At 40.1% G+C, this 16,505-nt stretch overlaps 1 protein-coding gene across 2 annotated transcripts in view; it reads left to right on the top strand.

Moving 5' to 3' along the window:
* Window positions 1–16,505, top strand: part of LOC111866379 (serine/threonine-protein phosphatase 1 regulatory subunit 10) — a 127,457-nt gene that overhangs the window by 68,858 nt on the left and 42,094 nt on the right. For both annotated transcript variants that reach the window (XM_023855267.2, XM_023855268.2), the window contains exons 4-6: window positions 9,502–9,588; window positions 9,882–10,069; window positions 11,537–12,928. In XM_023855267.2, coding sequence (XP_023711035.1) covers window positions 9,502–9,588; window positions 9,882–10,069; window positions 11,537–12,928 — 1,667 coding nt within the window. The remainder of the gene's footprint in view (window positions 1–9,501; window positions 9,589–9,881; window positions 10,070–11,536; window positions 12,929–16,505) is intronic.

Here is a 16,505-nt window from a genome sequence, read left to right as displayed (position 1 = left end):
AATATGTTACCGGGAGTCGGCCTTCAGGCCACAAGTTCTGCCAGAATTTGATCGCTACCTGGCGATTTATACGTTTTCAACTTTACNCACTTACTTTTGCGTTGAGACTGCAGACGGACGGCGTTGCCCGGCATCCAGTCGATGCTTCTCCCTGCATAGCCTTCGGCCACAGCTGCCCAAATTTACTGTTTGAATCGTTCCCATACTAATTTACTCCCTGGGTTATGTACCTTTAATTTAGCTAACTCATTACTTTCCCGGAGGGTACAAGTCCGCCTACAATGACGTTATGTCCCAAGGTGGCTAGCTCTCGTTGGCTGGGATCCTTAGGGGTGGACACGCCCCCTTACGGCTAGTCCATTTGGCTAAGCACTTTTACCTCCAGACGTTCCCCCATCACTCCAGTTTAGATTTTGTAGAGCTAGCATTTCGATATAGCTTCAACGTCATTATGCTGACAGGACATACCCGCGTCACGGGCCAACAACGCCCGTCTAACTCCATACATAGAAATTCTTTGAAGTTTCTTAACCCTTCTCTACATCCTCTTTCATACGTCTTACTAGTATTGCCCAAAGTACTTATTCTATTCTAGCCAACATTTTCCCCTAAAATAAAAAAAAAATAAATAGTCTTTTAACATGTTACCGGGAGTCGGACTTCAGGCCACAACAAGTTCTGCCAGAATTTGATCGCTACCTGGCGATTTATACGTTTTCAACTTTACAGTTGCAATTTCAGCCTCAGAAGAATGGCTCTTCTCTATATATTTCTTTCTGCCTAATATCACTGACCCTGTGTGCATTCAATAACTGAGAGTAGTTCTTCCACCTGTTCAAAATGTTGCGGGAATCCGCAGCTAGGTTGGTAACCTCTCTTAAATTTATTTATTCCTCGATATGGCCTATGGTCTTGTTCCTACTGTTAGTTGCAAGCTCGGTAATTTTGTCTGTCAGATATTCCTAATTTTCTTCCTGAAATGCCTGCTGGCTTCACATCTTGTATTGTTCATATTGTCCCCATCTATTTCGCTTGTATCTTGTAGCCACTGCAGTTTGTCTTGTTTCCTTTGATCTAATAATTTTGAGCATCTTTCTTCAAACTATGGGTTGTGCTTCTTCGGTTCATAATAACCTGTACTCTTTGGCAGAAATTTGTGTGTTCTCTCTGTTACCCAGGCTCTATCAGTATCCAACTCAGTGCCAAATACGTTCCCATTGCATCTCAAAAATTAAGACACCCGACGTCCTGTTGGAAATACACAGGCATTTACAGTTACTATCTGAAGGTTCATGGTCGCTTATACGCATGACAATATGAAATTGCCTCAGCTTACCGCCCGAACCATTCCTGAATTTAAAAGATCCGTTACTGTGTAAAAGCGTAAAGTCCCCGTGCTTAATTAAGCACTTTACCTTGATGACGTATGAGGGAGTGGAGGCGTAGCCCCCGCTCAACCGTTGAGAATGGACCCAATGTTTATATTACATTTCCAACTGTAAATGATGCGTGGTATGAGCTGAACTTCAGACATTGACTCATCAGTCACTTTGTGTGTGCGCATGCGTAAAGAACTTTTAGGAGGAGTTTTGGGAGATACGTGGAGTAGAATGTAATTAACTTTTTGTTCATACACTCGTCAGGTTAAGACATTTCACCTCTGCTGAAGAAAATTAAATAGTTGGTTATTTATATATACATTCAATTATGTACACGGGTTGGACAAAATAATGGAAACACTACAGATACTGTATACATTTCTTTATTACTATGGTGTTGGGTCACCTTTAACTCAGTACAACCGCAATCCTTGGAATGGACTCATTCAAATTTTGAAAATATCTAGCCGAATTTTATACCATTCTTCTTCAGCCACGCCATAGCTCAAGCGGTTAGTCGCTGGCTTCCCACCGCGGCGGCCCGGGTTCGATCCCGGGGTCTGGTGAAGTGGGATTTGTGGTGGACAAAGTGGCGCTGGGGCGTGTTTTCTCTTGAGTATTTCGGTTTCCCCTGTAAATCTTCATTCCACCAAATTCTCCATCATAATCACCCGGGGCAGGCTATAATAGGCCAATCAGTGGCCGCCGTGCCGAGTGGACCAGTTGGACTCCACCCCCCACTAAGCGAATTAAAAAAATTACCATTCTTCTTTAAGAATTTCATCGAGATACTTTAAGAGATGTTTGAGGTGGAAATCTGTTCTAAAATGTAGTCTCTAATGGTGTTCAATATACTAATTGTACTTGCCTGCGAAGATGCTGGAGTTGACCTTCATGCTCTTCAAACCATGACTAAACAGTTCCAGTTGTGTGAATGGGGGCACTGTCGTCTTGGAAAACTGCATCGTTTTTCTAAAGTGACGTCTGGATCATGGAATGCATCTGATTACCGAACTCCACGTACTCCCTTGCAGTAATTCGGCCGTGAAGGGTAATAATGGGACCAACAGAATACTGTACCACGGTACTGCTACCCAAACCATCACAGAACCTCCCCCTTTTCACTGTTGGAACCAGGCATTCCGGATTGTAGGCTTCCTTGGGTTATCTCAAAACGTAACAGCGCGAAGGCTCGTCTGGTATAATGCTTGCGTTTCCGGTTGCCTGATGCCCTGGTTTTATGGTCGTGATACCATCGTTTACGCATCTGAGCATTACTTTCAGTAATCAAGAGGTTTAGCAATTGCAGACCTAACGTGAATGTTGGGTTTTTGAAGCTCACGTCGTTCAGTTTTTGTGGAAACAAGGTCTTCATGATTAATATTTTGTTCTTTTGCAGTAGTTGTGATTTTTCGAAGCAGTCTTTCTCAATATACGACTATCTCCGTCTGTCACTGTTGATTTTCGCCCACTGTTCCTTTTCGCTGATGATGGCTTCCCATGATTCCTATATGCCGACATAACCTTAGAAACTTTCATTCTCGATACACCTAATAATGTGGCAGTTTTTTTTTTGTCACAGATGGCCCTGCTAAACGCACGCCAACGATCTGGCCTCTTTCAGAATTGGAGAAGTCTCTCATTTTACCGATTCTTTCCAGGGACTGTCAAGCAACACAATCACAAATGTGCAGACAAGAGCACTGCAGAGTGCATCAGAGGGAGGAGGAGGATTCAGTGTTGGCGCCTGAAGTTTCTTCGGTGTAGCCAACACAGATTCTGTTCTTTAATTTGTTAGTGTCTCCATTAGTTTGCCCACCTTCTGTATGTTGCACGTCTTTGTTTATTTTAGTAACAATGAAAAGTAAAGATTCTAAATTTATTTGTTGTTTTCAGTAACAATGTTAATATTCCATTTCCAGCTCATGCCTAATCATGTAGGTGGACTGGCAGACCATTTTACATATTCCTTTGTAAGAACTGCCCAAAATTACCACATCTAGCCCACTCTCACGCTTCACGGCAACATCAGATGGAGTCATTGACACGATCCAGCTGACTAGATTGCGCCTGATGTCTCGCAGCTTTCAGGATGCGATTCATCAAATCTTCGCGATCTTCTACATATTTGCATAACAAACTTTCCTTTGATGCGTCCTTTATGAAGCAGGAGAACTTGAAGGCCAGGGAGTTGTACCGCCTTGGCCGATGCTTGTATGCGGAATATGGTTGTCCAACAACTTGCTCACATGGTGTAAAAAGTGGGGAGATGTACCATTATACTGAAATAACACACCTCACGAACATTAAAGGGTACATCGTCCTATAAAAATTAGCTTACTGGTTTTCATGTATGTAGATGATTTCTCTGTCACGTGTGGGCAAGATAGGTATTCGTCTGTGGATTAGCCCTAAATGTTGACTCTTTAAGCTTCATTTCAATTAAGAGCATCGAGTAAGATGAGGGTCCTGTAGTGCTCATTGATGTAAGTTAATGGAAATTGTGTACTCCTTGCGAAAATTGCCTCATTGGTCCACAGTACCTAGCACAATGAGCCAGGTTCAGCTACAGTTTTGTATTGAAGCCAACGACAGAACTGGAAGCGAAGATAATTGGTCCAAGGCTGTATAGCCGTTGTACGAGTTGTATGAAAAAGTGATTGGAGCCCCTTGTTTCCCAGGTCTAACGTTGAAAACGTAATGACATTGCGATTTGTACTGAAAAAAAATCTACTTCATACATTACAATTACAGCTTTATTGAAACATTAGTATATATACAGTACATAATTTATTTCAGTTACCCAAAACGTTTAGTTTGTAGTCACGTCAGAGAATTGATATGCTCACAATCTATCCTTACCAAAGAGTTAAATATTTTGAACCTTTTTGGAGAATACCCAGCTAAGTTACAAAATATCAAAGATTTCCTATCGTCGCTGGGAGTATTTGGAGATATGTACACAGTCACAACCAACACATTTTGTCCATTTACAAGACACTCTGCTGCGCATACTTCTCCACACGAGTCACTCTGTTATTTGTCATTTAACTTTGTTCGTTTGGGTAAATTACAATATCTTCTAACCGCTTTTTTTTTTCTTGTACAATATCATTTTACAGGGTGTCCCAGGAGAAATGTGCCAGACTTCGGGAGGATGTTCCTTATGTTAAAGTATGCCGATATACCTATGTCCAAAGTTGGACCGTTACGGAGATAATGGCCAGAGAAGTGTGAAACTTTGGCAGGTGTTGCAAGTGTCCTCCGCCATCTACAATGTCTTCCAACAAACATGGTAACTCACTCCTCAGGAAGGCTTCATACGTCTTTCCAGTTAAATTTTTGTGAAACACAAAAGGTCCTAACAACCTGTTCCCAAGCACACCACACCATACATTCACAGAAAATCTCTTTTGGAATTTCATTACCATTATCTCATGTGGATTATTATTGGACCACGTATGCACATTTCTTAAATTATTTACACCGTCCAGGATAAAAGACGCCTCCTCACTGAATAAAATGACGCTTAACAGTTCGGTATGAGCTTTTGTCCAGTGGCAGAAATCCATACGCTGAGCGTGGTCGCCTGGTTCCAGATGTTGAACCCTTTGATCATGGTAAGGATACAACTCTTCATCATGTAAAGTTCGCCACACCTGCATACGTGATATGCCGATGCGAGAGGCCATTCTACGAGTGGAAAGACGCGGACTTCTCTGAACCATCTCAAGAATGTTCTCTCGTGTGTTTATCATTCGTACATCCTCCCTTTCAGAGTGCACAGAAACACTCGAAAGAGAACCAGTATCACGCAATGTCTGGTGAATTCGCGTAAATACACTTCGAGATGGAATCCGTCGATCCAGTGGCATTCTTCAACAGCAGCACGTGCATTGCCAATGCAAATTCCATACACAAAATGCATATCACAAAATTCTACGTGTGAAAACACAAAAGGCATTTCAGCAACTCCGCAGAACTAATTTACCATCCATTCACAACTCGGCCGCAACGTACCCTGAAGGTAGCACATAAGCTTACGGCTTGTGTGAATCACCACACTCAAGGACAAACAGATAAGACTTCTCAGCTGACAGGTACAGTGCGTGGACCCGCCAGAAGACCACACTTTTCTCGGGCCATTATCTCCGTAACCGTTCAACTTTGGACATAGGTGTTTTGGGTTATATCGGCATACTTTAACATACGGAACACCCTCCCGAAGTCTGGCACATTCCTCCTGGGACATCATGTATGCAGCACAACCATTACCAGCGGACATCTTAAGTGCGTGACATACGCTGCCAGCTTGCCTATAGCATTGCGTCATACTTTAACATACGGAACACCCTCCCGAAGCCTGGCACATTCCTCCTGGAACATCATGTATGCAGCACAACCATTACCAGCGGACATCTTAAGTGCGTGACATACGCTGCCAGCTTGCCTATAGCATTGCGTCATACTTTAACATACGGAACACCCTCCCGAAGCCTGGCACATTCCTCCTGGAACATCATGTATGCAGCACAACCATTACCAGCGGACATCTTAAGTGCGTGACATACGCTGCCAGCTTGCCTATAGCATTGCGTCATACACTAAAATGTGGAATTGAGTTAGCCCTATACATCGCATTTATTACCAAAGTCACATTGCGACTGACGGTCAGTCGGTCAGTCAGTCAGTCTTGGTGTCGAGCCCAGTGTGGGCTACCCTGTCTGACGAAAGGACGGGTCTGTCTTTTGTCATAGTCATAGTCTGTAGCAGTAAGTCATTTGTCATAATATAAAGGATATTTACAGTTTACATGTTAAACATGTTAATGTATATAAAATATATACAGGGTCTCTGTCAGTCCGGGCTCAGTACAGTAGATTATGTCCACTTTCTAGTAACTTCTGCTATAACAGCAGTGTAGTCGCTTGAACGGTTCGTATGCTTGACCGCCGCCAAGTTTAAGCCTCTAATACTTTCTGTTTCGGGCTTCTCCTTGCCCAATATTGCGAAGGCATTTATCACCAAGTCAAAGTCACGTTGCGACTGACGGTCAGTCTGTCTGCCGGGTCTCATGACAATATGTTACTTGGAAACATCGTTTCCATGGTTATTACGTTTCCTATATTCCCTGTTGATTCATTGACGTGGTAACGAGTTAAATTGCCGTTGCCTAGAAATGTACCAATAATTACAAATTGTTACAGATTTCGTTACTTACGTAACAGTTCTGTTACTAACGGTTTCATTCCGTTTGTGCCCTCGCGTAAGTTAACTGCTTCAGCGTTAAAAAAAGGTTACAGTTGCTCCCTATACACGTACATTGTATGCCAAATTTCGCCCAGCGAGAGGTCTGTATATACATGCGACATGATGAAGTGCTAGTTGATAGAGATTCCTATTCATTATTTATCACTTTCTCTTCATTCTGTATATTGCGTCTGATGCGGCCAACGTATGGGTAATGACGGCATGAGTGCACATGTTGTCCTCATACTGTGGTTTCCTTTGCAACATATGGCTGTTGGGTTGCCACCGATCTGGATACTGACTCAGGTATTCCAAACTGGGTTTCCTGCTTCATTGTCTCCTTAGCAGCCTCGTAAAGTTACGATGAACAATGTCTTTCATATCTTCATGCCACACCACACAACGTTCTTGGAGACGGTTTCCATAGTATACCACACATCTGGCATTTCTCCACATTATAGGTTTTGTCAAGTCTATGTAACTGGAGGAGTTTATATACAGTAAAACTTGGTTATAGCAACATCGGTTTCTGCGACACCTTGTCTATTGCGTCAAATATTCAATGGTACGAACTAATTCCTCATAAAGCAACTGTTTTTATACCTTGCTTAGTACGACATGCACAAATGAATCAACCTCGTATGTAACGTCATTTTCATTCCTGAATTTCTCTGATATCGTGGGAAAGTTCGATGTGTCTGCCCACCCTCACTTTCTCTACTTGCTGACGTGACTGTCCTGGAAGAATACGACCGCGGGCTGCAAGAGGAGCGTGGGTTTTATGCGAAAACAAGGGTGTGGAGTGGGACTGCGTGAATAGTGCAAGAGGACGCGGCAGGTTGTTAACTGCATTCCTTTCCTAGAATCTCGTCTAACAGGACCTCACATTGTCTACTTACCCTATAGTGTTCCTGCCTAAACCCAGAGAAGTGCAGTAGCGAAAATATGGCAATGAAAAGGAAAGTTTTAAGCATTGAAGAGAAAGTTAAAGTGATTCGTGAAATATTGTGTGTATTGTTAGTGAAAAGCGCTGTAATATGTCTTTGATATTACACATTTGGGCAATTACACGTTAATGTTACGTTAGTCTGTACTTAACTACGTATTTCACTAAAAAATGCAACATTTTAACTCGGTTTTTGGTAGATTTTTACGTGACTAACATAAGGCTACTGTGGAAGTGTCCATTTCGGTTACAACGACATTCGTTTATAACGACAATATTTTTAGGTCCCTTTGATGACGTTATAACCAAGTTCTACTGTATTTATCCTTAGAACTGTCTTATTTTCTTAGTAATTAGACCTTCGGTATAAAGCGGGCGTCAAGCAACAGCGTCAGTTCCCACGTTATAAGTTAAATTTACATATATCAAATTTTGGAATCCTTGCTGTTATGATGGAACTCCTCTGTGGTCTGAGCTCCTGGTTACAGATCCAGGGGTCCCGGGTTCGATTCCCGGCTCTACCATATTTTCTGAAAAGTGCTGGTTCTGGAACGGAGTCTACTCAGCCTCGTGAGGATAATTGACGAGGTACTTGAATGGAAATGTAGCGGCTCCGGTCTAGAAAACCGAAATTAACGATCGTGGGGATTCGTTGCGCTGACCACGCGACACCCTCAATCCGCTAAAGTTGGCACCGACAAGTGGCGGTCGCTCGGTCGGTATAGTTCGCTTGCGGACTAAAGCCACGGAGTTCGTCTTGTTTTTTGTTTTGCTGTTATATAGATATACAGTATTCGTGCCATGGCTGAAATGCATGGAATGAAATTTAAAGTATATCGTCAGGTACGTAAAAAGGGTGCTCATTAAATTTTGCTGAAAATCCCATGTTCAGAGAAACCATAAAAATAAATACAGAATGTTTGGTCATTATCGATCATGGAGATACATACTATTGCGGTCTATGGGCCCACCTGAGTGGGCTTATTACCTGAGGGTGGAGGCAGAGTCCAGTCTCTGAAAAGTTGTTTTAAAATAAAACAGGTTGATGTACTTAAGCTCAATAATTATGTTAATATACCACTGTCATGAACTTTTAAGTGTTATTTTCAGAAAGATACAGCCTGATCGTAGTGGACTACGGACTAGAGTACTTCAAGGAATGTTGCAATACAGTCAGAAAAATATGTAGCGCACACAATATAAATTATCGTGCCATGGGACATTACCATATTGGGGGTGTAAACAGGGCTTATTGTATTGATTTGACAGGAAAACTCAAAAACCGAATTCTGGAGAAAGAAACGTCCATTGTTGGCTACAAGAACTTAAACAGCCTCTCTTCTCCACTGTGACTTGTCATTCACTGGCTATCCCCGGCTCTCCCACTTGCTGTCGAAAGTCAAAGTCGCAGTCACATTACGACCGACGGTCGGTTAGTCTTGGTGTCAAGACCCTTCTGGGGCCCAAGATCACATTTTTGTGCCTGCAGCTAAGGGAATAATGTACTCGCATGTGAGGGCTCAAAGACTGAATTCTTGAGCGAGGAGAAACACCCATTTCTAGGCTACAGCAGCTTTTTTTTTTCTCGCTCCATAATTCGATTTTTGTGCCGTCATGTGTATTTTGTGCCCTCGGTTGCAGGCACATTCATTTTTTATATCCCATTCTTCATTACCAAAGTTCATGTTTTTATCCCCAGGCAGTTTTGTGTAGTCTTATACCAGATTGAATAATTTATTTGTATTAGACACTAATTTTCGTTAACGCTGACAATCACAAAACACACAGAAACATTATAATAATAATAGTAATAATGTTCTTTTATTGTGCCTTAACATCAATGATAACTTAAAAATATTATGTTTCTGTAATTTTTTTAAAAGTGTTTGATGTATGTAAATTATGTATGTTTCTTTTTCTTTACAGCTTAATGACAAAATTTTCGAAGAAACTAGTAAGCAAGTGTATCTACATACAGATATTAAAAACAACGAAAACTGATCTTTTAGGCATGTAAGTACCTTGAACTGATAGATATTAGCATAAGGGGAAAGCTATTCTTAAATTAAAATAAATCATTTACTTTGTAATTTCTGTCTGCAATTTCATTTTTTATGTAAGTTTATAATTATGAATGTAGGTATTCCTTTTGCTCCCTGTGTTTGGATTTCCCTTTTTGTGCCATGTGTTTACTCACATGCATTCAAATTTGGAGTTCCACGACATTCTAGAAACTGATTTTAGACAAGGTAGAGGTAATTTGTTAGTATGAAGAATATTTTACTGATATCGAGAGTACATTTCAGGTTCATGGCTGCTGGAGGCTGGAATCTGACGCATACGTGGTTATCAGATGCCATAATGGCCAGAAACTGGCCTCTTATACAGGAATTGTTGGAGTTACTGCTGATGTGCCCAGTTGATGTGGAAAGATTAAAGACGAACAATTGCCCAAAACTTATAAAAGGACTTTCAAAGGAAAGCAACAATGAAAGTAGGTATCACATATAGTATGTATTGCAGTTATAGTAGACTCTTCAGTTATCTGTTTTCAGATGAACTACTGGGCTTTTAGAACCCAATAGTTTATCGATCATAGATTCCAGTAATATGTATTGATGAGGTTTTTTATCTCACCTTGGTGTTGATTTCTGTTGTTCTAATGTATTCGTTGCACCTTCCTAGTATAGCATGGCACACAAAATGGTCCTCAGTTTTTTGGTTGTGAAAGGACACCTTTGTTATGAAGAAGTTAGATCATGCGGTTGAATGCTACTTCAAGTAGATACACTTGGAGGCATTTTATTACCATTTTGGTATGAAAAGGTTGTATAGTGCCAAATATAAAGACAGCAGTGTTAGATTGATTGTCAAGTAAAGTCGTGTTACAACATAAATTTTCTGTGCTCTTTTCATGAAGCATTTGGTTCTGTCTTAAAAAAATGTTACCCACCGGCGTACTAGACAATTTGGTTTTAGAGCGAAAATGTTCTCATGCCATTTAACATAGTAAAGCCTCCTTATAATTTTAATTAATATTTACATCCCCCAAGAATCAGGCAAATGGGACAGAAAACTTCTAGTAAGTTTGTTAGTGATGCAGAAGTAGATGCCTACCGCCCTGTCACAGTTCTGGGCCTCATCTTGTTGCACCTGGTCTAGTAATGAACACAGTGGTTTATTCAGGATGGTTCCCTGCTGCGAACATTTTATCGGACTTGGTGATGTCCTTTGTTCAAATGTGACTTTTGATTGGTATCCTAATTGCCATACACCTGGAAGGATCTGGCCACCCAAGAGCATAGACATTAATCCCTATGCCTTCCAACTTTTGGGATTCATGAATGAAAAACTGTTTATGTAAAAGCAAGTCTCGCTGATGGAACTTAGGGCCATGCTATCCTGGTGCTGAGCTGTATTAAGATATTACAGAAAACATGTGCTGCCACATGGTTACAGTTATACACGTTCATCTTTTATAAGTTGTATGGCAAAATGGTAACCATACTGGACATGTACACTGCTAAGAATAGATCATACCGTGGATCTGTATCATGATGATATGATTTTGCAGTAACTGTGAAAATTATAAATTGGGGATCATTCCGTGCACCGCCCTGACTGTACCACTGAGCAATGGTTGCCCTCTTGTATATGATTTTTTGTTGCTGTTTAGTGACCAGTAGCGTACCAGTAAGTCATTGGGTTTTCAGGGTTAAATGTGCAATAAACCATTATTCATATATCCCTAACATGGGCTGTGTGCATTTTCAGATTTTTTATTATCCAGGCCACTTATCCCATGTGAATAATTCAGAGCCATTTTAGTATGTAAATGATATCTTGTAGTGAACATGGTGTAAACAGTTGGAATGTTTGAATGTTGAGCTGATATATTGTGCCATAAGGCTTTCATGGTGAACTGCAGTTTGTAATGTGGTTATTTTTATGCTATTTACAGGTGTTAAGTTACTCGCAAGTAAGTTGGTGGAGCAGTGGTTAAAGATAGTCAAGGGAGAAACAGAGGCGGTAAGAGCACATCACATAGCAAGTATGGATGTGCCTGCAGGAGAATGTGTTTCTGTTAAAGATGAAGGAAAGCAGCTAGGTGTATGCAGTGAGAGATTGCAAGCTAGCAGTTGTGGTGAGGAGTGTAAGGTAGAAGTTCCTCCACCGGCACTGAAACAGGAAACTGTAGTGCAGATAGAAGCAGTAAACTCAGAGGATAAAATAGATGTAAATAAACTTGTTGTAAAGACTGAAAATGGTTCAGATGAATCAGGTGAAGAGGTTACCTGGGATGCTCCCCTTGGACAGTTGCCAGTATATAAAATTACAATTCGAGATGGAAAGCAAGTAATAGCTAAAGTGTTCTCAGGGGAGAAGTCCACCAGGAAGTTGAGTATGGATGGTTCAAGTGTAGCTTCAGTTACAGACGTTGGAAAATCTCTTTTGAAGGTCGGTGCTAGTGTGGAAAAGGCAGATGATACAGTTAAAAAGGAAGTTATAAAGAAAGATATGGATGAAGCATCTGTGAAAGTGAGTGTAGACCGTAGTAAAGATTCTGTAGTGAAAGAAAAGGTAAAATCGGAAAAGTTGGAAAACAGTGCTGAAGGAATAAAATTAACTAAAGACTTTCAGAAGAAAGTTAAAGAAGCTCAGTTGAGTACCAGAACTTCTGATAAACTGAAAAGGACAAAAACTGAATCCAGCAAAGAAAAAAGCAAAGAGAGAGAAGGTTCAAAAGAGAGGAGTAAAGATAAATCAAAAGATAAGGAGAGCAGTAAGGAAAGGGACGCCAAAGATAGGGAAAGTAAAGTTAAGGACAGGAAACAAAATAGTGAGAAAGTTAATGCTCAGTTTGAAAAGGATAGAGCGGCTTTGGCAAAGCTAATTCCACCTGGAATAAGCAAATTGGGGAAAATACCAAAGAAACCCAGACCTGAGGAGCCCCAAAGTCCTAATGTGGATGTTAAAAAGCCCTCTTCTAGTGATTTGAAAAAGTCCCCAGTTTCTGAACCTACCAGCAGGAAGCCTTCAATATCCATTGAGTCAAGGAAATCTACTGACTCAGCCCGCCCCAAGACTGTGAAGACTTTCAACTCCAAATTTCGTTCAACTGGACTGGAAGAGGAAGCGAAGCCACCACCATCACGACCAGTCAAGAAGAACATTATGCCAGTGAATAAGAAACCTGTTAGACTTCCGTCCCTAAAACGTCCGTCCCCTCCCAAAGAACTGTCAGCGCCCCCAGAAAAAAAGCTGAAGCCTGCAATTGCTGACATGGCCACTGATGACACAAAGAAGAATGACAAGAGTGGGAGCATAAAATTAATTCCTCCCAGACCAAAACGTAAGTATGGGTGAAATTGGTGGAGGGAAGTTGTAGGGTTGGGGTGTTCTAGTACATTGACAGTTTGATACAAATTAAGTCTTTCAGCAGTATGAAACATGTCTTGGAATTTTTTTGAGATAAATCGATATAATTCTGGTTTTGAGCTAATAAATTATCTTAAGTTGAGGAGAATAGGTTGCAGTAAAATTGCATACATGATACAGTTAACTAAGTTATATAGGTTACTTAGGTTATGTATATTTAAATATGTATGCATAAGAATAATTTTTATATTGTTTTAATGTATTGTGAGCAACTCATGATTTCAGCCTTACTGATAGAAGGTTTTCTTCATGTTTAATGATGTAGGACCGTGCTTAAAATTTGCATATACTTGCATAACAGATTGAGTAGATTGATAAATGAGATCATATTTCTGCAGAATTATTTGTCATTTGACTTTCATGTTATAAAACCATGCACAGATAATGAGAGTGTCTATACATGTCTAACTGGGTGATTCTGAACTGAAGGTATTAAACATGAGGTGCTCACAAGTTTGTTACAATTACATTCATTGGATATTTGTTAAAATTGTTTCAATTTCAGTTTTCAGACCAGTGGGAGGTGCTGCAAGTTACGCTGAAGTTCTTGACAAAGGAGCGACTCTGCTTCTTCTATATTGCTCTGTATATTTATTTTGTATAAACCATGCCCCTTCACTAACATTCTTTCCCAGTCAGCAGTACATATTGGTAGTTAAATCAATTACTACTTGAAGGACTTGTATTCATTCAAAGAGAAATGACAGTTTCTATTTGGGGGGAGGGGGTGATATGGTACAAGTTCTCTCAGTAATTGGTTTAGGAGAGGTGCATTGCTGAAACAAGATGCTATACTCAACTTGTGACTCCATACAGGTATTGTATATCATGTTTCTTGTGTTGGGCTTGTGAATAGATTGCTGATTTTGCATAGGAACTACTTTCAGTTAGTTCCTTAAGGAGAAGTGTTTCCTAGAAGAATCATTATGTTTCAGGATGAAATNGGGGGTGCAATTTTGATTTTTTGTTTTCAGCTTTCTTCTAATGGTTTGTATCTTTTATCGTTTTGTTCTATAAATGGTACTGCTGTGTTGTCATGGCACAAAATAATGCAGTAGCCATCAGCGGATGGTAACCATGATTGTTATTGTTGTTCTGGCATTTAAGTGTTATATTTCTACTGTACTAGTTTCTAGATCTCGTCACTGAACTCTTAGGATATGAGGCGCTTCTCTGTGTGTATGAAAGTTCACTGTAAACATAGTGCATGTTTATCAAATAATTTTCAGTGCTAATGCCAAATCACTTGCACACTGCCTCATGAAACAGCAAAAGCTGCATATTCAAATGTAAAACAAATTTATTGTTTATAGTTCCTTGTATGAGGAGGAACCTTAATATGATATTAGCTGGAACTGTTGTGCAGGTTGCTTTACTTCTATTCATATGCATGTTGGGATTTCATTTGGTGCTGAAACAGTTGTTCCTTTTTCATTAAAGCTTTAGGTGCAGTAATTTGTTCTTCAAAACATTTCTACAGACTTAAGCTCAAGAAAATTACCAACCTCAAAATTGAGAGCCTTAAATATGAGCAACTTGATGTTTGTAACTTCAGAAAGGTTATAACATTGTAGCTGCTTAACTGAAATTGTGGCTTTCTTATGTGCAGCATGTCAGATAAATTCTAAACATCTGCACAAATTATGCTGATGTATACTGAGACATTTCGGTGTGCTTGTGAATGAAATACTAGAGTTGTAAAGTCAAGATTTCAGGTTACATGCAGTTCTCTTCTGTGATAAGATGAATGGTATTCCTGTAATACTTGAACCGGTTGGAGTTCGAATGCTTCCAAATTTAAACACCACAGATACTCCAGTGATGCAAGAGTTACCTGTATTGGAACCTGCGAGTTGTGGAATGATTTTTAAGGGAAATATTTTGTGACAGGCTTAGTCATGTCGAAACTGAGTTCTCATTGTGAACGTTGACAGAGAAAAAATACCGAATAACAGTTCACAGAGAGAGATCACCAAGGATGTTCAAGTCTGGCTCAAACCAGTGAAGATGTTGCAGCAGTTTATGGTATTGAAAGAAAATTGATGTATGAATTTTTCAAGAACTTTTATTGTGGAAGCTGATTCAAACTCAGGCTTGTCAGTTGTACTTTAGATTCACAAGAATGTGTGATGCTATACTGGAGTCAGGCAAAGAATGACCATGAGTACTGGGACTAAGCTGACCAGCAGGTTCCCCATGTTACCTAATTGCACATTATTCCCTACCCGGGAATACCAGTAGCAAAGAGAGAGAGAGAGAATATAAGTCACAGCTAATGGGGGTGTGTAAAGGTAGTAGTTGCTAGGCAGACTGGTATGTAAAATCGATGTTTATTCTTTTTCCGACCCAAGTGTACATACATTTGTCATGTTTGTCATTATGGAAGTATTGGTCCTTTAGCTAAGTTATGGGTTCTCATCTATAACTTTCCCATCTGAAGAGAAAATGGACATACGGATGGTGAGCTGCAGGCATGTCGTGCTAATACTGAAGTTTCCTGTTATATTACATCCTGCTCCAAGGAATAATGTTAAGCCATACCAGCTACTTCAGAGGTAAGAGAGGATTCCTGTACCGCATTCCATGTATCAGTGGTGATAATGAATAAATGCTTGGGTATCACAAGTTACATGACATTCTCCTTCAAGAAATGTATGAAGGTGGAAATGCAGGCAAGCCTCCCATACTTCCATTATCCTTGCCTCTTTCTTTTGTGAAACAGTGGCACATATCCATGTTCACAGTGTCCAGAACAAGTTGCAGAGCCAGGCACAGTGCACTGTAAGAAGTGTGTAAAACACTCAAGCTAGTGCGCTAGCACTTACACATGTATCTGCTTCTTATATAGTATGTGTTGTAATGCCTGGTCAGAGCGTTTTTTCTGGTTCCTGAAGTGCTGGTGTAATAGACACTAAGATAACTAACCCAACCATATTTTAGGCATAGGTTGTATTCAAAATTGCTTTGAAGTTAATCACTGGCAAGTGAAATTCGTATTCCATTATTCTTTGTACTGGGAATATGCAGAATACATCATTTTGATACATGCATGCATTATTAAAAACAGATTGCAATAATGTGAGGCATAAGTTTTGGGAAATTAACTTCTGATAATTATTATAAAAGAATGTTTAATTTTGTTATGGTAATAGAAGATGGAAGGTAGAAAAATGTGTTTTCTCCCTGGAACTGAATGCAAAACGTGTTTCAGTTATCATTCAAAGATAGGGGTGTTCATCAGGACTGAATTTGTTGGATGTGCCTTACCCATCTTTGAAACGTATAAAAACTGTTGCTGTGTTCTGTTGTTTCGAGAGCCTTGACTCTCTTGGCAGTTACTGTGAACAGTTCTGTTTTCCAGGATGTGATGTTTTGTATTCTTCTGCCAGAATACATGGTGTCACATCACAGAAGATAGTACGGTTTGCATTTGAACAGACATATCGAAGGTCGCAGAGTAATTAATACCGTCAAAGGCTGATTTTATGTAG

This window comes from Cryptotermes secundus, unplaced genomic scaffold (genome assembly GCF_002891405.2).
Source record: "Cryptotermes secundus unplaced genomic scaffold, Csec_1.0 scaffold41, whole genome shotgun sequence".
Taxonomy (NCBI): domain Eukaryota; kingdom Metazoa; phylum Arthropoda; class Insecta; order Blattodea; family Kalotermitidae; genus Cryptotermes; species Cryptotermes secundus.
Note: the sequence above shows the minus strand (reverse complement) of the source record. Positions and strands in the feature narration are given on the sequence as shown.